At 38.6% G+C, this 25,179-nt stretch overlaps 1 protein-coding gene across 1 annotated transcript in view; it reads right to left on the bottom strand.

Annotated features, from left to right (window-relative positions):
* Positions 1-25,179, bottom strand: part of LOC126452593 (GATOR complex protein Iml1) — a 572,541-nt gene that overhangs the window by 320,973 nt on the left and 226,389 nt on the right. The window contains exons 16-17 of the mRNA XM_050091115.1: positions 9,142-9,359; positions 1,841-2,058 (exon numbers count right to left, since the gene is read on the bottom strand). Coding sequence (XP_049947072.1) covers positions 1,841-2,058; positions 9,142-9,359 — 436 coding nt within the window. The remainder of the gene's footprint in view (positions 1-1,840; positions 2,059-9,141; positions 9,360-25,179) is intronic.

Genomic DNA, 25,179 nt, shown 5'->3' with positions numbered 1-25,179 from the left:
CATGCACACATGACCACTGTCTCTGGCCACTGCATCTACAGTCTCAGATCCAAACAAACCACTCCTCAAGCCTCCCTGCCTCTGCTAGGCAGCTGCTAGGCTAGTGGCAAGAAGTAGTGGCAGCACTGACTGCAAGCTGAGGTGAGTGGTAGGAAGAGGAGGAGCAGTAGTAATGAGGGAAGTAGGGAAGCGACGAATGTACTCAGCTGCACCCAGTCAGCGATGATGCGTGACGCCTCAGTAAAGAAACCATTTCATCTACTGACACGAAAACAAGATTCTTCAGTGTTTTTTCAAATTTCCCTGATATCCCTGATGCGTTTGAAATTCTCTGATATTCCCTGATTTCCAGAACCTGTGGAAACCCTGGGTGCAATCTGAGATGATGATATATTCTGTATTTTGAAAGGAGCTCTGAGGTTCATGCCAAAGGACTGGATGTCAAGGCATGCTGCCAGAGATCCAAACTAACTGTTGAATAAGGAAAGGAACTGCTTCTTATAGCCTTTGATATTTGATAATATGTACCGAGGCATTCGTTGTGGCCTCCCTGTTAAATATTGCCCATTGAGCACTCTCTGAATACCTGTTAGCCTAAAACTGCAGGTCAGGATAAATTGCTTTACATGTTGTCCTATTCTGGCTAAAAGTAATAAATGACACATTTGCTTTTAAGAAAAGGTTAAATATCTATCTACATGACTGGGGAGAGAGTGAGAGCGAGAGTGAGAGAGAGAGAGAGAGAGAGAGAGAGAGAGAGAGAGAGAGAGAGAGAGAGAGAGAGAAGGAGAGAGAGAGAGAAGGAGAGAGAGAGAGAGAGAATGCTTATGGTTAGATTGTTTCTTTGTTAAATATGGTAAAATTGCCAAGTGGCCAATATTAAGTCTTTTAACTAAAGCAGATTTTAGAAATGTCAGCATTAAATAACTTGAAGATAAAACCTTGGTATGAGGTAGCTGGTGTTGGTTTTTGGTTAAGTGACTTCTCACTTTTTTTTTCTAAATTTAATAACAGTGGTCATTCTAGAATTTATTGTTTAAGGTATTACCAAAACTAATACCCAATTCTTACCTCAGTGGGATAAGAGTCACATGCTATTGAAATCTAAATTAATTTTGCTACTGTGCTGATTTGCAACAGTAGGTTATTGTTTTTTGTAAAATGATTGTTTTCTAACAGTTTTCTACCCGTATGATACTGCTTCGAAATATGTTGTTATATGTGTATTAAAAGTGAATTGTGTAAATGTCACTGAACTCAATCAATCACTTGACCCTTTGTTTATCCAATGGTCCTGTACCATGCTCCAACCAAAACACAACCACTCTATGAGCAGAAATAATTTCACTACTGTCACTTTCGCACTCAAAACTAAAGATAGAGGCATGTCTGCACTGGACCAAGAACTACAGAAAACTGAATGAATATAAACATCAAATAGTTCTACAATATTTTTACTGTTTTGTTGTAACATAAACAGATCCCCTGCCACAAACTGATTTTGATGAAATCTTATCTACCAGGCCAAATGATAAGCAAGACAAAACAGTCTTGTCACTTAATGTGTTAAATTAATTTTGTTCTCAATGCAACAGTTTTCTACTGTAATGGGAAACATTGGCCCTAATATGTTTATACAGCTGCATCAAGTATGTGTCAACCTTGGAAGCATGCTATACTAATAAACCAGTGCTTTCCTTGTACCTTTGTGTGGCAGTCAACCTTTTAAGAAAAACTGAAAGAAAATTTGTTTCGTTTTGGTGGGTCTCCTGTACATTATATCAAAGACTTCAAATTGTTTTCTATGCGAGAGTAAACTTCTACTTTGTATTCTACTTACCTTGGCCTGTATCTTGTAACAGTAATTGCAGATCCACAGAGGGAAATTTTATGAAACATGCGACCAATACTCAAAAAATGCTCCTCTGTTTTGATTGTGTCTGTAGTGCGTGTCATCACAACAGAACTAATACCTGCAGAGACTGGGGTAGCATTATTTCCTGGAGTCTGAACTTGTTTACTGGTTACCTGGTTGTTTAACACAATCAACTGAAAGCCCTGTGTAAAACAAAGGTTTGTAAATGCACTACATGATAATTATTTAAAATGTGCCAAAATAACATTTAATTTTTTAAAGTTACTATGCTATGTAATGCACTATGTAATATGAGGAACACAGACGAAAAGGACTTCCTGCTGAAAAGTATTTCACATGAGAAGATAAGCTTTTGGGGGGGGGGGGGGGGGATCTAGGTTTTCAGATATTTTCAAATAAGACAGAAGATAAATAATGTACAAATCACTCACAGAGAAACGTATTTCAGCGTATCAGATTGGTTTCTTAGTTTTCAGCAACTTAAGGGCAAGTTATAAGATAAATTAATAACAAAAATCATACTCACAATGTATAATCTATTGGCAAATATACACTAAAAGAAGTGTAATAATGCCTATTATTTTTCCATTCTATTAAAAACCACAATGTTTCAGAAAACACACTAACTCAATGGATTACTTAGCAAATGATTTCCTTCAGGGGATGCTTATTTCAACTATGTTCTAGTCACCTGCATGGATTTTTGATTGGCTGAGAAAGTATCAAATTGCTTGTGTGGTTGAATTTTTTCCTTGGCCTCATCAGATGTTGCAGCTGCTATACTGTCCATGGTGCATCAAGTCGTTTCACTCCTCAGCAGTACTTATGGATTGATAACTTACTGATGACTGTGATATAATGCCTCTTTTTAGAGCTCATAGTCCCACAATGTATGCTCCAGTGTGTTTGCACACCCATCAGGCCATGTGTTATTTCACTCTCTCTTGATTTTATACAGGTAAGACGGTGGACCAGACTACCTGACAGGTTGAGGAATCTCAGTCTTAACCTCTTCCTAATGTTATGGAGAATCTCCTATGCTCTTCTACCTATGATAGTGTCCCATCCATTCCCTCACAGTTTCAAAATACAATTTTGTATTTCTTCTTTCATACTGGCCACAATCCCAAGAATTCCATGCAGCAGGCGTTGATTTCAGTAGCATATCATGCTGCACTCATATGGGTGCTGAATCTGATTTTATGAGCTGTTATCTACTAGGTTGTGCACTTGTACTGTACACATGAGAGGCAATGCTAATAGTTCGGTGACATGAAATGGTATTTTTTAAGCAAAGTCAGAACTGACAATATGTAATGTTGATAAATGTATGCATTAACATTATTTCCTTTCTAGACACCTCCTCTACATGGCAAGTAAAGTTGTTATGTTCATCGAGAAAAACACCCAGACATGTTATCAGTGTGTGTCTTTCAATCATTACATTACTTGGATAGTTTGCTTTTCAATTGTAAGTTCACAGTTTCATTAGTTGCTAAGAACACTTTAAGACTGTCATCAATCCTGTAGGTCATGGAACGTATTATTACAATTATTTTTTATTGCCCATCACAAATCACCACATACAGCAAAGAATACACTACACACACCACAAGGCCACTTCCACTGCAACTTCTAGAACATAGCCTTCAGTCTGGATCACACACAAGCCCCATGGGCCAGCCCTTTGAGATGGCGTTCATTATTTCTGTCCTGTATGCATTAACAATGATTGTCTACAGCAACAACAGAGTCCTTGACATTTTAACAGCAACTCTGGATACTCCAACACTCTTGACCTAACAAAGAAAGATGGCCGCTAATCACTGTAAAAAGTTACTGTAATATCAGTGCATTTTTAGTGCAGTACTGAACTGGGTATCTGTCTGTCTTATTTACTACATCTTCCATTGCAATACTTGCAGTACCATACACAATAGGTACCTGAACATCTTGCCCAAAACATGTTTAGTATTGTAATGGGCAGCCACTTATATCAACAACAGTAATATTGATGTTACATATTAAAGATCTGTTCTAATACTTTTTACTGTTTTATTTCATTTGAGGTGTCTACATCTACATGATTATTCCACAATTCACAAATAAGTGCCTAGCAATGGTTCATCAAACCACCTTTAAGCTACTTCTCTATCATTCCACACTCTAACAGTGAATGGGAAAAACATACACTTCAATCTTTCTGTGGGAGCTCAGATTTCTTTTATTTTATTATGACGACCATTTCTCCCGATGATGGTGGGTGCCAACAAAATATTTTCACACTCTGAGGAGAAAGTTATCGATTGAAATTTCATGAGAAGATATCATACCCATGGCACTCTTTCCCTTATTTCGCAATAATACAAAATGAGTCACCATTCTTTGAAGTTTTTCAATGCCCTACATCACTCCTATCTGAAGTGAATCCCAAACTGCACAGCAGTGACCCAGAAGAGGGTGGACAAGCTTACTGTAACCAGTCTCTTTAGCAGACCTGTTACATTTTCTAAGAGTTCTGCCAATAAATCACACTATTTGGTGTTATTTCCCCACAACATTATCTATTAAGATCATTCCAATTTAAGTTACTCATAATTATAATCCCTACATATTTATTTGCCAATAAATCACACTATTTGGTGTTATTTCCCCACAACATTATCTATTAAGACCATTCCAATTTAAGTTACTCATAATTATAATCCCTACATATTTATTTGAGTTTACAGCATGTAGATTTTGTGATTTATCATGTAACTGAAATTTAGCAGGTTGTTCTAGTGTTCATGTGGCTGCCTTCACATTTTTCATAATTCAGAGTCAATTGCCACTTTTTGAACCATACAGACATATTGTCTAAATCATTTTGCAATTTGTTCTGATCATCTATTGAATTTACATGATAGTAAACCACAGCATCATTTGCAAACAACAAGAAGGCTGCTCGATTGCCTCCTAAATTGTTTATGTAGATCAAGATCTACAGAGGGCCTACAACACTTCCTTAGGGATTACCAGATATTACTTCTGTTTTACTCAATGACTTTCTGTCAATTATTACAAACCGTGACCTTTATGACAGGAAATCATAAATCCAGTCACACAACATCCAATTTAATTAGGAATAGAGTCAAAAGCCTTCTGAAAATCGAAAAATATGAAATCAATTTTATGACCCCTGTCAATAGCATTCATTACATTGTCAGAATAAAGAGCTAGTTGTGTTTCATAAAAACAATATGTTCTGAATCCATGTTGGCTATTTGTCAATAACTCATTTTCTTAAAGGTGCTTCATAATGTTCAACCACAGTATGTGCTCCAAAATTCTACTGCAAATTGATGTTACTGATATGGGTATGTAATTCTGTGGATTACTTGTATTTCCTTTCTCAGGTATTGGTGTGATTTTTGCAACTCTCCAGGCTTTGGGTATGGATATTTCTATGAGTAAATGGATGTATACAACTGCTAAGTATGGAACTATTGCATCAGCATATTCTGAAAGGAGCCTGATTGGCAGTGTACTTGATTTGAATTCTGGAATATTTACATCATCATCTTTTGTGAAGGAATTTCGGAAAACCATCTTTAGTAACTCTGCTGTAGTGGCCCTGTCATCAATAACATCACCATTGTTATTGCACAATGAAGGTATTAATTGCATATTGCCACTGGTGTAATTTATATATGACCAGAATCTCTGGGGGTTATCTGCCAGATTTTGAGACAGAGTTTCATTGTGGAAACTATTAAAAGCACCTCACATTGCCAATCTCAGGGATTCTGCATTCTTTTAAATCTGATATACTTTTCCATTGCTACTGCAATAGTGTTCTGGCCTATTTTGTGTACCATGGCGGGTCAGTCCATCGGTTGTTAGTTTGTTTGGTATACATCTCTCAATTGCTGTTGACTGTATATCTTTGAATTAAAACCTCATCTGGTCTAAGCTTACAGTCAGATTAGGAGTGAAGGCTGTCTCTTAGGAAGGTGTCAAGCAATTTTTTATCTGCTTTTTTAAACAGACGTATTTCACATTTATTTTTGGTGCATTTGGATGTTATGTTATTCAGTCTAGCTACAACATCCTTGTGGTTACTAATCCCTATATCTATCATGATGCTCCGTATTTGGTCAGGATTACTTGTTGCTAAGAGGTTAAGCATGTTTCTGCAACCATTTACACTCAGAGTGGGCTTTTGAACTAGGTGTTCAAAATAATTTTCTGAGAAGGCATTCAGTACTATTTTGGATGTCATTTTAAGTCTATGCCAGCTTTAAACATCTATTTTTGCCAAAATATCGAGGGTAGATTGAAGTAACCACCCACTATAATTGTACAAGTGGGGTAGCTATTTGAAATGACAATCCCATTTTCCTTGAACTGTTCAGCACATGTATCATCTGAATTGGCAGGTTGGTAAAAGGAACCAATTATTAATTTATTCTGGTTGTCAAGTATAACCTCTACCCATACCACCTCACAAGAACTATTTACTTCACTTCTACTATAAGGTAAATTACTTCTAACAGCAATAAACACTCCATCACCAATGGTATTTAATTTATCCTTTCTGAACGTGTTTATGTCCTTTGTAAAAATTCTGACTGAACTTATTTCCAGCTTTAGATCGCTTTTCATACCTATAATGATTTAAGATTCAGTGCTTTCTATTAGCATCTGGAATTCTGGTTGTTTTCCAACAAGGGCTACAACATTTTAAAGTTGAAATATTGGCTGTTCCTGTGTCTACCCTCTTCTTGTGTTCCCCTGCATCCTTTCACACTGAAGCCCATTCTGCGCTTTCTCTAGGCCTTCTAACATAAAAAGCCGCCCAGTCCCCTCCACACAGCCTCCATTATCTGTGTAGTAGCCACTTCCTGCGTGCAGTGGACTCCTGACCTACTTAGTTGCACTTGATATCAGTAAAACTAGGCATCATGTATGCAACCAGTGACAGGGGCTGAGGCCAAAGGGCAAGCAGGTGATGAATTACACTGCCAACTGCTGTCTACTGGGGTACAGTGGTCTCTCAAGAATTCTCTCTCAAAGAAAGTGATGCCACTCAAAGGCATGGAAGTGCAAAGGCAACTGTTGTATTTCTGTGCTAATTGACTGAATATTTTTTTCTGTTCAGCTGAGCTATGTAGTTACACTCAGAATATTCACATCCTTGTAACTGAGACACTATTTTTACGATAGTGGCAAAATAAATTTTAACATCACCTGAATGGTCCTGTTGGTTTGTTTTTCATGTAAAAATATATATCAAGTGTATGAAATTATTTATTTTTGATGAAAATGATATAAAAATATTTAAATAAGAGTGGAGAGGAAGATACTCTTTGAAAGCTTGTGAGGTAAAGAAAAAAGGGGAACTATGCATTGTGGAGAAGACAACTGATAGCCACAGTCTTATAAAAGGAGAAAAATGAAAATTTGTTTAGATTTAAGAGCATTTATGAAGATATACAAGGAAACTATTCAGTTAATAGTTCCACAATCTTGTGAACAACAGCTGCCTGAACATCATAACCAAAACTTTTGAGAGAGAAATATGTCTGCAGCACTAAGTTATCTCTGGCCAAACAGAATGTGTCTCTGCAATGTGCACTGCCAGTGCTAGTAATGAAAGGAACCTGAATATGTGAACTATTTAAAAATTTAGATGATTCCCAATGGGCAAGGGGAATGGGAAGACAATACAGACAAACTAACAAACAAACATGTGGTAAAGTCTGAAAGAGCTCTTCAGCTGGCAATGTTTCACTAATGGTTAACAGTGATCATATTAAAAACGAACAACATACCCTTCTACAGTCAAACCCCCTGGTGCATAGTAAAGCATGCACAGAGCTTGCTGCGTGTTAACCAGCTTCTGAGTTCAGGAACCACAGGCTCATTAAATGAAATGGTCAGTCATGAGCAAACAGTCTCCCCAAGGAGCTTACCATATGTCTAGCTCAAAAGGCACACATGGTTTAAAAACTGGTAAGTATGCAGTATCCTCCTCTCCTCTGCACTTCTTGTCATTATTTTTCACGTTACTTGTATGTGAATTTTGAAAGATGAAAGGATTTGTGTAGGGTTAAAAATCCAATAGCCAGCTGTAATAATTTCTTGATAAAAATGGGCCAATGCAGACACTCACCTGTATGTGACTGACACATGGCACACAGAAATAAGTAGCATCACAGACACACCACTAGTTTTCAAGCGACCAATGTTTTCCTAGTTTAACATATGTAAGTGTGTGTAACTTACATACACACTAAAAAATGGGAGAGGCTCAAAAGCTGGTACAATCTCTGTGATGATGTACGTTGTGTGTCAGTCACCAGCAACTTACAGATGAATGGTTCTGTTTTTTCATTCTCGATCGTCGTTTCCATCCTGGAGTTTCTGTTATTGTAAAAGGATGCAATAAATTCACTGTTGGATAATGACAACACTTTCAAACATTGTGTAACTAAATGAAACACACATCTGAAAGCAGAAGCAGTTAAGATTGTAGTTCCATATTTATTTGCACCACTTTTGACTGCTCATAATTATTGATTCATAGCAAAGTTGTGAAATTTTCCTACAGTAACTGTCATGAGTCCCAACGAGATATAAAATGCCACAGCAGCATGAACTGGTTGCACACTTTATTTTGGCCTCTCTGTGGTCAGTGGAAGTCAGCTGAATTCATGCCACTCTCGAATGTTTATGCTCACTGCCAACATTAGCAACATAACAGTATTGTGCACCCTAAAAATAGCCATTGTGAATATAGTGTTGATCCATGTAGTGTGTGTAGTGATTGTTACTATTATTTACAAATATGATCAAGAAGGTAGTACCTGATCCTTATAGTGACTCGCCATCATCATTTGTGACATTTCTACAATGTATTAACCTACTGCACATTTGTTTATTTTATAATGTGTAAGCTGACTGCTCTGGGAGGTGGAGGCAGAGCTTGTCTCAGAAAACAATGCACTATGAGCCGACCACAAGCTTCTGCTCCCAACATCTTATGCTCTCAGGGATCAAGTAAATGTGAGCAATCAATACTAGAAATGCAAATCGAGTTCTTGGCAAAAAGTTGTAGATTGTCAACTAGCAGTTGTGCTTCCATGGTAAGACCACTACTGCCCATCATGCAGTCAACATCCTGCATCACTTTCAGTTATACTGTAAAATTAGTAATTTTGTACACAAGGCATAAAGAAACATTAAGAATCAAACAATTACAAACTGAATAATTATCTAACCTGTGCGAGCCTCTGTGAGACAAGCTCCCGAAACACTTCTGGTGTAGTTAATGGTTTCCTATATATTGCCCTCTGTTGAGCAAAATCAGCATTAACATCATCAGGCAAAAGCGTGTAGTCAGACACAACATAATCATTTTGCAGGCTTCGTTTATCAGGAAAATAATCCGTTGTGATGGGAAGGCAAGCAGGAATGGTCAGAGATTTCCAGTCCACACCTATTCATAGAAAAGCAAAATAAAATACTTGTTAATCAAATATGGGTTAAAAGAATAATTTACTGTAATTGCTGACAACATTACACTTCTGTATCACATGTGTACGAGCAAGCACAATTACATGCACACAACAGAATCATGCACATAAAAATCCATGCTCTTAAACACATGCACTTAAAAAAACATGCAAATTAAAAAAAATCATGCACACAGAAAGTTGTGAAACTTTTATGAGCAAAGTAAACTAAAATTTCATACTTTCTACAACATTAAATTACCCCCACAATAATTATGTTAATATAACATTTCTTATGTACAGTATATCCAAATGTTTGAACTTGCAACTCTGAACATTTTACTGACTTTAAAGATCCACTTGCAGCCTTGAAGACTAAGTCTCTAGATTTCTGCACAACAGTAATAGAAAATGCCACAAATGAAGTACATCATGACTGTGGTTCTTCTGTGTACTTATAAAGTTCACAGTCATATTTATGCCAGCATCTACACAGTGTTCACTGAGTGTACGGAGAAGAGTAACTCTCAAAGAGACCTGCATAAATCTAGCAATTATGCTTCTGATGCTGTGGTGTCATTGAAGAGCCTCATCTCTTGAGAATCAAAACTTGCCAGACAAAGTGACAAATGATCATTTATTAAAAGTAATATAGTTAAATATCTGTATTACTGAAATATTTAGATAAAAACTCTTTAGAGACTGCATACCCACATAGAATGCAGATAGATCAAGTTATTCCAAAATACTTTATAAAGATATATTACATAAATTAACTTTTATCATAAGACCAGACTGGAAGAACCTGTAAATAATGAAACTTCAGTCATGAGGCAACCCACATGTCCATTCATCACAGATTACTGTAATATGAAGCATGCAGCACTCAAATTACAAACTTGCTGACTAAATCCTGCAACCCTTCAATGTTTATAAATGATAGTCACATAATTGTATGCCTCCTACTCCCCACAACATGAGTGCTTCTCATATTCGGGGCACCCTCCACAGGACATCAGTTGGACTTCCCCAGAGCTACTGTCCTCTCATCTGGAAAGTATTGCCACAAGCCTGGCCATGCCACCTTTGGCAGCACAGTCGCCCTTTCTCGACAATGACCTTGTTGAGTTCTTTTTTTCCAGGTTTGCCGGCCGGTGTGACCGTGCGGTTAAAGGCGCTTCAGTCTGGAACCGCGTGATCGCTACGGTCGCAGGTTCGAATCCTGCCTCGGGCATGGATGTGTGTGATGTCCTTAGGTTAGTTAGGTTTAATTAGTTCTAAGTTCTAGGCGACTGATGACCTCGGAAGTTAAGTCGCATAGTGCTCAGAGCCATTTGAACCATTTTTTTTTTCCCAGGTTTGCTCCAACCTGTTCTACACTGTGTGGCCTTCCCTTTCTTTGCGAACACCGATATGCAGCCAGTGTCCAGCCCAGATTCTGAATTCATGTCTCTGCCACCACTGGCACCCGTTCCTGGATCCACCAACCCACTTCCTTTGGGAGGTGCTTCTTCTGCGCGATGGTGCCACACCATCTCTCCCTTACGGAAGAAGGGATGCCACATCCTTTTGTCATCCTCTTGTCACCTATGTCATAGCTGCCGACCCCATTACGAAGGCTCTGCCATCTCCTCTGTAGGAAATATGAATGCTGTAACCTCAGCTGGAGCTTATGACCCAGCTGCCAACCACACAACAGTGTATCACAGGTTTCCGTCTTTCCAAGCTGCCAGCTACCCAACCCCATATCATGCTCCCAGCACCTACCGTGGTACCTCATGATGCTACGTTTACAATATACAATGCTGGTATCATTATCACTAGCTAACCTCTGCGGGTCATGTGCCATTATCATGATTTAATATTATTCTTCCATAGGCCAGCTCCCTATGGGACACTGTCAAGCTGCTCACTAATCAGTTGATATCACAGCACACCTTCTATGGTTCTCTAGGCTTAACACCAGCCATGCAAGTGTCTGCACAGTCAGAGCTCCAGTCATCAAGTGTGCAGTACCTGCCAATTGGGACCTTTGGCCTCAATACTGCGTTCAAACTGCCATACCATAGCAAGTGGATCCACTGTGGACAGTGTTCACATACAAAAGTTTCCTGGGTATGTCAGAGCTACCATACTAGGACTGACAGTGTACTTTGAGGTACAGAAGCTAGCCTGCATGTGGGCTGTACATTTATTATGCATGGTGTCAAATTATCATCAAATCATGACAATCTTTTAGTTGTATAGATTCAGAAGCTGCCTTCTGTTGAACTTGCTTGGGCATTGTGTTCATAAAGTTAGATTGTTCTTTTGCTACCTGCATACACATGTTCATTAGTAGCATGTGTTACCCACAGTGCAAATTAGCAGATATCAAAAAAGAACTCAAATAATGTTATACTACTATGTTCTTAATTGTATGATCATAATTGTCAATTTCTGATACCAACAAGTCATTTTTATTTACTCAAAACTTCATGAGTCTTTGTAAGATGAAGACAAAACTGTACACTGTAAATCCTTTGTATGATTATACAGTTTTTCATATGTGTTGCTCCTCTGATAGCTGAATTTCAGCTCTTCATTAATATTCTGATATCAATGGTAAATAATAGGGGTTTTGAATGGCCTTATAAATTCATCAGAAAATCATTTATCTAGGTTAGGAACAGCAGTGCACCCAACACCAACCTTGCAAGTCTGCACACTTTACAGTGCCCTATTCTGATTTTATTTTTATCCACATAGTGCAATTTTCAATGTGACTGCTTCCTGTATGTAGATATAGCTCCATCTAGGTGAGAAGGATGTCATTAATATCTCAAAATTTTAAGTCTGAAGTAGACTTTTATAGTGCACACAATCAAACACATTGGTAAAAGCATACTCTTCATCAAAATGATAGCTTTTGTTGTTTAACTCTGCCACAACTTCTTTTTTGAGATCATTTAATGATGCCTTCACAATGAATGAGGATGTATCCTATTGTAAGCTAGTTTCTCAAAAAAGTATCAAAATACTGGAAGATGCAAAATCAAACTAATGTGACTTGAATATTTCCTTTTTCATAGATATGTCTCACAGAAGAGATTGTTACTGATGTTTTCTATTAATTATCAAGCAATTCTTTCAAAATGGACTATAAATTTCAAGAAAACAACACTATATTCAATTCTGTGCAACAAATAGTGTCATACCAACAACTGATGTAGCCCATGAAAAGAAGGTAATAAATAAGGTAGAATGTTCCAAATCTTTGGTTTTACATACTGATGAAAACCTAGATTGGAAGAAGCATATTACTGAGCTTCTCAAACAATTAAGTTCAGCTAGTCTCGGAAACAAATGAACCAGTCTCCTGACATATTTTGCACATTTTCACTGAATAATGTCTTAAGGAATAATTTTCTGGGTAACTTTTCACATAGAAAGAGAGAAAGAAATAAAGCAAGCAGTAATAATAATATGTGGTGTTGCCTGCTGTCACTATGCTTGTACCTGTTCAAGTAGTAAGGTGTTTTACCTGGAACATCATGATAAACATATTTGCTAATGAAATTTGAGAAGAATACAGCTGCCTACACTTATAACACTAAAGGAAAAAATGACCTTTATTACCAATTATTAAAGCTGCCATTGCCTAGGAAGAAGTTCAATATGCAGCAAAAAAATTTGATATGATTTGTCCAATAACATAAAATGTCTGACAAGTAGCAAAGCAAGTTTTAAATCCAACCCAGAACTATTTCTCCTTGACTACTCCTCCTATTCCACACAAAAATTTCTATTTAAAAACTGGTAGACTGTAAATTTTTTAAAAAAATTCTAGTTCTTACGTGTAGTTACACGAGTAAAGTAAAACACAACATGTTCACTAAGGTTAACATTAATCATGTATACGTATCATGTACACTGACTTGTTCCAAATCATTTTAATAAAAGAATAATTCAAATTATCTATGAGGTTTGTAACTAACTAACTACTGCTGAATTAAATCTGTCAGGAAGTGCCACATGTAAGGCTAGTTTCTCAAAAATGTTTGAAAATACCAGACAACATGAAATAAAACTGTAATTGTATGTGAAAAATCTGGGATGGAATAACAACAATAGGAAAGGCTGGACTGCTACACACACATAGAGGAGGCGTGGAGTTGCAGACAGGCACAGTGAAAAATGCTGAGAGACATTATTCACACGGTTCTTGAAGCCACTCTGTACAACACGACAGTTAAAATATTAAAGTAACCAATGTTTCAGCTGTATTGCATCAGCGACAATCAGATCTTATACTGATTGTCCTGTCCTGGAATTAAGTATTTCTGTTTATTGGGTAGTTAGCAGTGTCATAATACCACCAACATTATTACTTTACATTTTTAATGGCCTAAACGTACCAATTGTCTATCATGAAAAGGGGTCTATCACGAAAAGGGGACAATGCATATGGCGGGCCGTTAATGGACTTTCAAGCTTGTTAATGATCGATAACTTACTGCAAACCGACAACCAGCTTTTGGAGGCTATGTTTTCCTGCACGCAGTTGCTGAAATACACTGACAGTTCTGTCTATTGCTTGGATGGTTACACATGTAACCAGTAAGGCTGCAATACAGACTCCTCTCATGGTCTATCACACAAGGATTTTGGTCAACCAGGATTTAGAACGACAATGTGGGTGACCACGTGGCACAGTTAGAAACATGACAGTAGTGAACACAATAAGGAATGATGATTACAAAATGCAAATTCTGACTAATATATTAAAAATAATAAACTATATTATGTGAATAAGGACAGTGCATATGTTGTAAATACAAAAGGTGCTGAGTAATGGGTAGGCCTGTCACAAAGATGTAAAATGCTTAACTTTTAGGCAATGTTCTGCTTTGGAGATAAAAAATGCACCCAGATGCGGATACTATACTCTCCTAACAAACTATATTATGTGAATAAGGACAGTGCATATGTTGTAAATATAAGAAGTACTGAGTAATGGGTAGGCCTGTCACAAAGATGTAAAATGCTTAACTTTCAGGCAATGTTCTGTTTTGGAGATAAAAAATGCACCCAGATGCAGATACTATATTCTCCTAACATTGCTGCTTAACTGGAATGAGTAGGTATGTTGTCTTGGATGGGTGGTGAGGAAACAGAATGTCTATCGGGTGAGAAAATGTACAAACAAGACCTCCCATGAGCGAACCTAATATGATGGGCTACAGGTTGTCAATAGGCGGTGTCCTTACTGGACACTGGCCTGATCATGTGTCATCAAAAAGAACAGTAGAGGCAGAGCGGTCATTGTATTTCTATGACTACCAGCAAGAAAACTTAACCTCCAGAAGCTAATCGACAAATTGCTATGGGCTAAATGTAGCAGCAATCCCAGAGTCTATGAATACCACCCCCTATGTTTCTTCATTCTGTTCACACAGGACAAAACATTGTTTATTTTAGTATGTAAGGCATTTCATAGAGTCTTGAAGTGTGTTATCAGTATTTTTTTCTGAATTCAATTTCCATTCCAGAAGGCTCCTTTTTGGTCCTCTGGTTACCAACTCCAACCTCATTTTTGTGCTCTGCATCTTCTCCAGTGAATCTGGCATGTAAAAAGGTATAGCCATCTTGTGTTTGGTTTTCTCCAAAATGTAGACATCTCACCTTACCACATGCAAGAGTGTCCAAATGGTCCTCAACATCCCCTTTTGTAGCCTGTTAAAGTCTGCTGGCTTCTCTCAAAATTATGACAGTCCAGAAAACTATTTTGCCAAAGATCGTCAGCTTTGATTCCATCTGGCTGCCTTTTCATGAATTTGTGGGAGTCCCAGTCATTGGGACTCAGCTCCCTTGTCTGGTGATGGGGCTGCTACCTCAAAGCTGCCAGAGTTGCTTAATTTTCTTTTAAGGGTTTACTCCTTGAGGATGTCTGGCTTCCGTGTAACTAAGTGTCCCTCTGCACTTTGTTTATGATTTGAGACAGCAAGAAAAGAACATGGTAGGGAGGCTTAGGATAGGAGAAATGGACCAGTGGACCATTGTGGAACACCCATCATCTGGCTCCTCCCCTTTAGCCAATCCAGCATGGGAGGCCAGCATGGCCCTCTGTATTTAAAGCACACAAACCACCTCACCTGCATGGACAGTACTCTGTCCCTTGACAGCACACTTTAAGACAAACATTCAATATGTCATAGTTATCCAATGCCACACTCCTACAGAAACCTCAGATTTTGAACTGAAAAATGAGTTTTACCACACTTTACATGACCCATTAAAAGAACCAGCAACTGAGACATCTTGATTATCATAGGAGACCTAAATGCAAAAACTGGAAACAAAAATGAAGGCCTGTAGCTTGTAAGGGAAGTCCATGGAACTAAGAAATGAACGAAAATGGGGATATGTTTCCAAAACTTCTTTGCCAGTCAGGCGTCAAAACTTATAACAACAACAAACCAAGAAGAATTCCATACTGAGCTAAGGAACCACTATAAAGCACTCCAAGAAACACAGGAAGATAATGAAAATAATATTGGTGATATATGGACTCAGGTTAAGACATCTATTGGACTGTGAGTGGTACATGGAATTTGATCAGCTGTGGACAGGAGATCAAGGAAAAAGTAAATATGAGTAAAATAAGGCAACAGAAAACTTGAATACTAGCTGAGTATGCAGCTGCTGACTATCTAGTAAAGAGAAGTGTGAAGAATGTTAAGAGAGAGTGGCAGCTTGAACAAAGCTCTGAGAACAGAGAAAACCGCAATGAGGTTTCACAATGGGCTGAAGAACTATACATAACAACAAAAACAATCAATTATTGACAAAATTATTTAACCAGATAGATAAAAAATCTACTCACCAAGCAGCAGCAGAACACACACATGTAAGACTATTGTAATGGGCAAGCTTTCGGAGCCAGTGGCTTCTCCTTCAGGCAGAAGAGTTGAAGGCGAAGGAGGAAGGTTGAAGGAAAAGGGGACTGCACCAGACGAGATGCAGTCCCCAACAACCAGTCTTTCCTTCTCATTCCGTACAGTAAGTCTGCCCGGACCTGCAGTTCTGGGTGACTTTGGAAATCTACCCCTTTTCCTAGACCTCTCCAGTCCTTTTCCTAGACCCTTCTTCCTTCCTCTTCAACCCTTCTGCCTGAAGAAGAAGCCACTGGCTCTGAAAGCTTGCCAGTTACAACAGTCTTTTATGTGTGTGTTCTGCCACCACACGAAGAGATACACAGCTTGATTAGAACATTGTATAAAAAATTAAAATAAAAAGTTTCAAAAAGAACAGAACTATGAAAAGTAAGGAGGGTCGATTCTTGATGACAGACGAAGACCAAATTAGAAGTTTTCTGAAGTTTTGAACAGAGAGCAAACTGAAAGAGGGGGCGGGGGTTGGATGGGGTGTGTCAGATGCCAATTAGAGAATCAATATAATCATACCAACTGAGGTTGAAATCAAAATGGTCTTCAAACATAAAGAATGAGAAGGCCCCAGGAATTGATAATATTGCACCTGAGGTGCTTAAAGCAGACATTGACACCACTGTGAACTTACTGCATTCATTGTTTGAGAAGATACGGACAGAAGAGAAACTACCAAAGGAATGGAAAGAGGACCTAATTATCAAATTGACATGAAAGGCGATTCTAGCAATTTTAATAACTGCCAATATCTGTAACAAGTAAAGTACTCTGTAGATTAATGCTAAATCGTATTAAGGACTCTGTGGAGGCAAAGTTGAGAAAAGAGCAAGCTGGATTCAGAGAGCACTGAAGTAGTGTTGATCTCATGCAGATTGCCAGAACACACTCTACCATACATTTATTGATTTTGAGAAGGCATTTGACTCTCTTAATAGTAGAGATATATATCACATCATGGAACAATATGGAATACCATCAAAGGTTATCAATATGGCTATGAAATCTTTTGCGACATATTTCTTGAATAAAAGTCTCTTGGTGCACATGCCGCGTCAATTCAGGATAAAACTCCAAGCTTTCGACCACAACCTCCATGGTCGCCGTCAGGGCTAAAACTGACTATCGTGGCGAGGTTCCCACTTTTATATGCAAAGGACGGCTTCTGATTGGCTGGAATATGTCATAGCAACAACGATATGGCGTGTAGTGAAGTGGTGCCCTCTACTTCCATAGATGTAGTTTCTATCCCGCATTGCTTGCAGCGCCATCCCTTGAATCGGGAGGTAAAGTGCGGGAAGTTTTCCTCTGCGATTTTTCTTTATCCAGTGCACTCTTCCAGGTGTTGCTAAGTGCTTAACCATTGTCTCTGTTAAAGTTATTATCGCTAAGTCTAATTTCGACTGCTTCCCGGACATAGAGTCCCAGTAATTCGATACTTGGGCTATTACTCTCATTTCTTCAAATAAAATCTTATGCTTATTAAGCAGGCTATGCTCAGCCACCGCTGATTTTTCCAAATACCTGTATTTCAGATGGCGCTGGTGCTCGATGCAACGGTCGACAATGGTTCTTACTGACTGGCCCACGTAATTCTTGCCGCATTTACAAGGAATACTATAAATTCCTGGAACCCTTAAGCCAAGACTATCTTTGACTGGTCTCAACATTTCCTTAATTTTCCTAGGTGGTTCAAAAACTGGTTTTATTCCTTGCCTCTTTAAGACTCTGCCTATCCTGCTTGTTGTAGCACTGCAAAATGGAAGCTGTGCTATGTGTTGGTCCTCTTCTTGTTTATAGACGGCATTGTGTCTTACTTTCTTGGACAATACTGATTTAATTTCACCGGCAGAATAACCATTCCTCTTGAAAACAGTCGTCAAATGGTTAATCTCGGGACCGAGGTAGTCCTTGTCGGAAATAGTCCTGGCTCTGTGTACTAAAGTATTCAGCATAGCTCTCTTCTGAGATGGATGATGGAAGCTATGGCTATGCAGATATATGTCTGAGTGCGTTGGCTTCCTGTACACAGAATGGCCCAGTCGTCCATCCAGTATTTGCTCCACCAACACATCTAAAAAATGTAACTTCCCTTCCTTCTCTACCTCCATTGCAAATTTTATGTTTGGATGTACACCATTCAAATGTTCGACAAACTGTTGCAGAGTGTCATTGCCATGTGGCCAGATTAAAAAGGTGTCGTCGACGTATCTGTTGAAGCATGATGTGCGGAGGTGAGCACTGGTCAACGCTCTTTCTTCAAAATCCTCCATGAAAAAATTCGCTATTGCTGGTGATAGTGGCAAACCCATGGCTGTTCCAACCATCATTAGTATCGGCTTAAGGGTGCCAGGAATTCATAGTATTCCTTGCGAATGTGGCAAGAATTACGTGGGCCAGTCGGTAAGAACCATTGCCGACCATTGAATCGAGCACCAGCGCCACCTGAAATACAGGTATTTGGAAAAATCAGCGGTGGCTGAGCATAGCCTGCTTAATAAGCATAAGATTTTATTTGAAGAAATGAGAGTAATAGCCCATGCATCGAATTACTGGGACTCTGTGTCCGGGAAGCAGTCGAAATTAGACTTAGCGATAATAACTTTAACGGGAACAACGGTTATGCACTTAGCAACACCTGGAAGAGTGCACTGGATAAAGAAAAATCGCAGAGGAATTCTTCCTGCACTTTACCTCCCAATTCAAGGAATGCCGCTGCAAGCAACGTAGGATAGAAACTACATCTATGGAAGTAGAGGGCACCACTTCACTACGCGCCATATCGCTGTTGCTATGACGTATTCCAGCCAATCAGAAACCGTCCTTTGCATATAAAAGTGGGAACCTCGCCAGTACACGACAGCCAGTTTTAGCCCTGACGACGACCATAGAGGTAGTGGTCGAAAGCTTGGAGTTTTATCCTGAATTGACGCGGCATGTACACCGAGAGACTTTTATTCAAAGCTTATCAATATTATTAAAGAAATGCGTGAGGGATATGAATATAGAGCGCTACATACAGGAAACTTACTGAACCTATCCAAACAAATGCTGGAGTGAGGCATTGATGTATTCTGACAAATACTTTGTTTTTGTTGATAGTGGACAGTGGACAGTGCAATGACAGAAGTTACTGATGGTGGAAGAAGAGGTATTCAATGCAGAGTGCAAGACGGGCTTGAAGACCTGGATTCTGCCGATGATATCTGTTTGTTCTTGCAAAGACATTGTGACATGGAAGAAAAGGTAGCAAGACTGCAAGAGGAAGTAGAAATTGCATGACTAAATGTAAAGGTTCACCAGACTCAAGGAAGTGAGGATCAGACCTGAAAAACAGGCAAAGCTAACAGAGTATGAAGAGGAATTGGAATAAGTAGACTCCTTTGTAAAACTAGGAAGTGCTGCCTGTAATATGGAGAAGCAGAGCAAGCTGAAACTATTCAAAAGCAACATAAAGTCAGTCAATCTTGCACAGTTGTAAAATATGGCAGGTAGCAAACACAATTCTAAAAATGCTGAAAGTCCTTCATTAACTGGTGGCTTGGGCAAATTATAAATGTGAGTTGGCCAAATTTAATATCAGATGACAAACTGTAGGAGATAATTCACCAGTGATCAATCCGTGAGCAAATAAAGGAAAGGAAATGCATGTGGATCGATCACACAATACAGAAACAAAATGGAGCTAATGCAAGGACACCTCTGGATTGAAACCCACAAGTAACACGTAGATGTAGCTGCCTGACCTATAATCACCTGCAAAATAATGGTGGAGGATGAACCTCTGAAAGCTGGAAAAACTTGGAGCAAAGCACAATGTTTGGCTGCTACAGAATCAAGTGAAAGGTATTTACTGCTGCCCTGGGATTCAAGAGGAAGAATAAGAAGCAAGTCAAATAAATATTTTTTTTTTGCATTTTGATGTAGAGCTACACCTGTAATGATTTTAATTTAATTTACACTAGCTGCTGAAATTTATGTGATTACATCAGTGATATGCATGGACAGAAAGTTTACTATTATACACAGGGACAGTTGAGGAAGAGCAAGCAGAAGCAACTAAATGATGTCAACCTCCTTAAGAGGAGACAGAATTATAATTTCATTCCAGATGTACTCTGAATTCAGGACCAAATGGATGGCAGGAAACCAAGAGCCTTTAACAAATAGGCCCAGCACCTTTACTGAGGAAAGCATCCTGGAATTCAGCAGCAATTTGGTCTTCAACAACAGAGCACAGTTTCAGAAGCACCTATGGCTAGAATCAAAAGTATCATCAACAGGTAAAATGATAAGTATGCCTGCATTGAACTAAAACTGAACAGTATTCATTATATGAATACATTAAAGGAGCTAACTTGAAACACACAAGGAAAGAGTCAAGATCTGGATGCATCTTGGATTGTCAGGATCGCATTGTAGATGTTCAGTTAGCAATAATAATGCAGTGCAAGGAGTTATTTTTTAGACCAGAAATCACAGCATTAGATGCAAAGAAAGATCAGCCAAGTAAGGATTAACAAAGAACAACAAGATGAGGTCCTGATGGGAGTTATAGGTCCTCATGTTGGCTGAAGGCCAGATATCAGATGCAATATACTGTGCTACAGTTAAATTTGCTGTTTCAAAATTACCATTTATTAACAAAATGTATAGCTGCTGTTAACAAAGTTCCATTTGTATGCTGGAAACCACAAGCTGATATATCACAAACGGGCTGACAGCAAGGCGTCAGATACAAGAATAAAACTGTAGAGACTGCTAAGTGTAGTGGTGGCAGAGATGCCAATGTACAAACTCATGTCTGTTGCAAAACGGGTGGCCTAGTGCCCCTACAACCCAGGCAGTCCATAGCATCACTGAACAATGTTTATGAAATTGAGTTCCTACCCTCAATTTCTTCCTAAAGGCACCCCTCTACAGTTCCTCAAAGTTTTTCAGTATTGTTTTCTTACATTTTTGAATATCCATGTAAGTAATAAAGACTCAAAATGACATTTCAAAACCTACAAACAAACCATAATACAAACAGTGATGTATTTTACCATCCTGTACTGTATTTTAATGTCAATTATATTAACTTTATGTGAAGCTTTGCAGCTTCCAGCATTTTTCAGTGGAAGATGCTGTTTGACTTTATTGTCATCTCGTTGATGACGACTGGCCTTTCCTGCACTCAGGTACCATCTCTGAATAACTTTGGGTGGGTTCCTACACTGTTATCATTTGTTGTGTTTATGCTGTGATCTCCTAACACTGATTCTCATAGTGGAAAAAGGAAACAACATGGGTATCACACAACATAAAATGAAAATGGCCATTAGTATCTTAATCTCTCTGTGTGATTATATAAAATGGATTTAATTTTCATTCTCTTCAGTTACAGAGATGGAATGTGTACATTAAGAAGATAATAAAACTCAATTTTGCAACTCAGGAACAATGGAGGATACACAAAATGATAAAAAATACCAATTTTCTGAATGAATCCATTTACATAAGAGCTAAGAAATCATCAGACAGTGCTAATAGTTCACAAGAACCAAGTCATGATTGAACACTTTAAACAATGATACAGCTGAAATAACTGATTACCAATATAGGATATATGGAGTACCTCTAGTCAATAAAGAATGCTGCCCACCTTCAGTTTTATAGACAATGTGATCAACTCACCTACCTGCCTACAAACTTGTGAAGTATCTGGCCAGAAAAGCATGTAACCTACCGAGAGACATAGCAGCACATGTGAAGCATATTGTTCATTTTCCCCATCTTGTGTAGGAGCAATAAGTACAGAGCTTGGACATAACAGTCAGGTTTGACACTAAGTATTTCTTTAACAATATAAAAACATAACAGAATAAAGCAATAGGAATGAGGGTAAGCTACTACAAACAGCACAGTGAACACATTGTTGTGGCCAAGATAGACACGAAGCCCACGCCTACGACAGTAGTACAAGTCTATATGCCTACTAGCTCTGCAGATGATGAAGAAATTGAAGAAATGTATGGTGACATGAAAGAAATTATTCAGATAGTGAAGGGAGACGAAAATTTAATAGTCATGGGTGACTGGAATTCGACAGTAGGAAAAGGAAGAGAAGGAAACATAGTAGGTGAATATGGATTGGGGCTAAGAAATGAAAGAGGAAACCGCCTGGTTGAATTTTGCACAGAGCACAACTTAATCATAACTAACACTTGGTTCAAGAATCATGAAAGAAGGTTGTATACATGGAAGAACCCTGGAGATACTAAAAGGTTTCAGATAGATTATATAATGGTAAGACAGAGATTTAGGAACCAGGTTTTAAATTGTAAGACATTTCCAGGGGCAGATGTGGACTCTGACCACAATCTATTGGTTATGAACTGCAGATTAAAACTGAAGAAACTGCAAAAAGGTGGGAATTTAAGGAGATGGGACCTGGATAAACTGAAAGAACCAGAGGTTGTACAGAGTTTCAGGGAGAGCATAAGGGAACAATTGACAAGAATGGGGGAAAGAAATACAGTAGAAGAAGAATGGGTAGCTCTGAGGGATGAAGTAGTGAAGGCAGCAGAGGATCAAGTAGGTAAAAAGACGAGGGCTAGTAGAAATCCTTGGGTGACAGAAGAAATATTGAATTTAATTGACGAAAGGAGAAAATATAAAAATGCAGTAAGTGAAGCAGGCAAAAAGGAATACAAACATCTCAAAAATGAGATCGACAGGAAGTGCAAAATGGCTAAACAGGCATGGCTAGAGGACAAATGTAACAATGTAGAGGCTTTTCTCACGAGGGGTAAGATAGATACTGCCTACAGGAAAATTAGAGAGACCTTTGGAGAAAGGAGAACCACTTGTATGAATATCAAGAGCTCAGATCGAAACCCAGTTCTAAGCAATGAAGGGAAAGCAGAAAGTGGAAGGAGTATATAGAGGGTCTATACAAGGGCGATGTACTTGAGGGCAATGTTATAGAAATGGAAGAGGATGTAGATGAAGATGAAATGGGAGATATCATACTGCGTGAAGAGTTTGATAGAGCATTGAAAGACCTAAGTTGAAACAAGGCCCCGGGAGTAGACAACATTCCATTAGAACTACTGACAGCCTTAGGAGAGCCAGTCCTGACAAAACTCTACCATCTGGTGAGCAAAATGTATGAGACAGGCGAAATACCCTCAGACTTCAAGAAGAATATAATAATTCCAATTCCAAAGAAAGCAGGCATTGACAGATGTGAAAATTACCGAACTATCAGTTTAATAAGTCACGGCTGCAAAATACTAACGCGAATTCTTTACAGACGAATGGAAAAACTAGTAGAAGCCTACCTCTGGGAAGATCATTTTGGATTCCGTAGAACTATTGGAACACGTGAGGGAATACTGACCCTACAACTTATCTTAGAAGAAAGATTAAGGAAAGTCAAAACTACGTCCCTCGCATTTGTAGACTTAGAGAAAGCTTTTGACAATGTTGACTGGAATACTCTCTTTCAAATTCTGAAGGTGGCAGGTGTAAAATACAGGGAGCGAAAGGCTATTTACAATTTGTACAGAAACCAGATGGCAGTTATAAGAGTCGAGGGGCATGAAAGGGAAGCAGCGGTTGGGAGGGGAGTGAGACAGGGTTGTAGCCTCTCCCCAATGTTATTCAATCTGTATATTGAGCAAGCAGTAAAAGAAACAAAAGAAAAATTCGGAGTAGGTATTAAAATCCATGGAGAAGAAATAAAAACTTTGAGGTTCGCCGATGACATTGTAATTCTGTCAGAGACAGCAAAGGACTTCGAAGAGCAGTTGAATGGAATGGACAGTGTCTTGAAAGGAGGATATAAGATGAACATCAACAAAAGCAAAGCGAGGATCATGGAATGTAGTCAAATTAAGTCGGGTGATGCTGAGGGAATTAGATTAGGAAATGAGACACTTAAAGTAGTAAAGGAGTTTTGCTATTTGGGGAGCAAAATAACTGATGATGGTTGAAGTAGAGAAGATATAAAATGTAGACTGGCAATGGCAAGGAAAGCGTTTCTGAAGAAGAGAAATTTGTTAACATCAAGTATAGATTTAAGTGTCAGGAAGTCGTTTCTGAAAGTATTTGTATGGAGTGTAGCCATGTACGGAAGTGAAACATGGACGATAAATAGTTTGGACAAGAAGAGAATAGAAGCTTCCGAAATGTGGTGCTACAGAAGAATGCTGAAGATTAGATGGGTAGATCACATAACTAATGAGGAGGTATTGAATAGAATTGGGGAGAAGAGGAGCTTGTGGCACAACTTGACTAGAAGAAGGGATCTGTTGGTAGGACATGTTCTGAGGCATCAAGGGATCACCAATTTAGTATTGGAGGGCAGAGTGGAGGGTAAAAATCATAGAGGGAGACCAAGAGATGAATACACTAAGCAGATTCAGAAGGATGTAGGTTGCAGTACGTACTGGGAGATGAAGAAGCTTGCACAGGAAAGAGTAGCATGGAGAGCTGCATCAAACCAGTCTCAGGACTGAAGACCACAACAACAACAACAACAACAGCAACGGAAATGCAGAAATGAATGCCACCTACCACATTTAACTAATGTGATACATATTATGAGTAAACAGATAAAGTGGCAATGCACTCCCCCTTACTCCTGTGGTAAGAGAGATATTCATGGAACATTTAATGAAAAATCACTATCACCATACTGTTAGCTGAATTATGTAGATTATAGATCCACCTGGGAAAATTCCATATGTATAACACCATCATGCATGAAAACATACACAAACAGAAAAGTAATTGTGTGCTTTCGTTTCTGGATGTGAAGATCCAAAGAACTTATGTGGACATACTGTGAGAAGCAGAATACTAGGAAACCAAATGGTATCTACACTCTAAA

Source organism: Schistocerca serialis, chromosome 1, assembly GCF_023864345.2.
Source record: "Schistocerca serialis cubense isolate TAMUIC-IGC-003099 chromosome 1, iqSchSeri2.2, whole genome shotgun sequence".
NCBI lineage: Eukaryota > Metazoa > Arthropoda > Insecta > Orthoptera > Acrididae > Schistocerca > Schistocerca serialis.
This window is presented reverse-complemented; position numbering and strand designations above follow the sequence as displayed.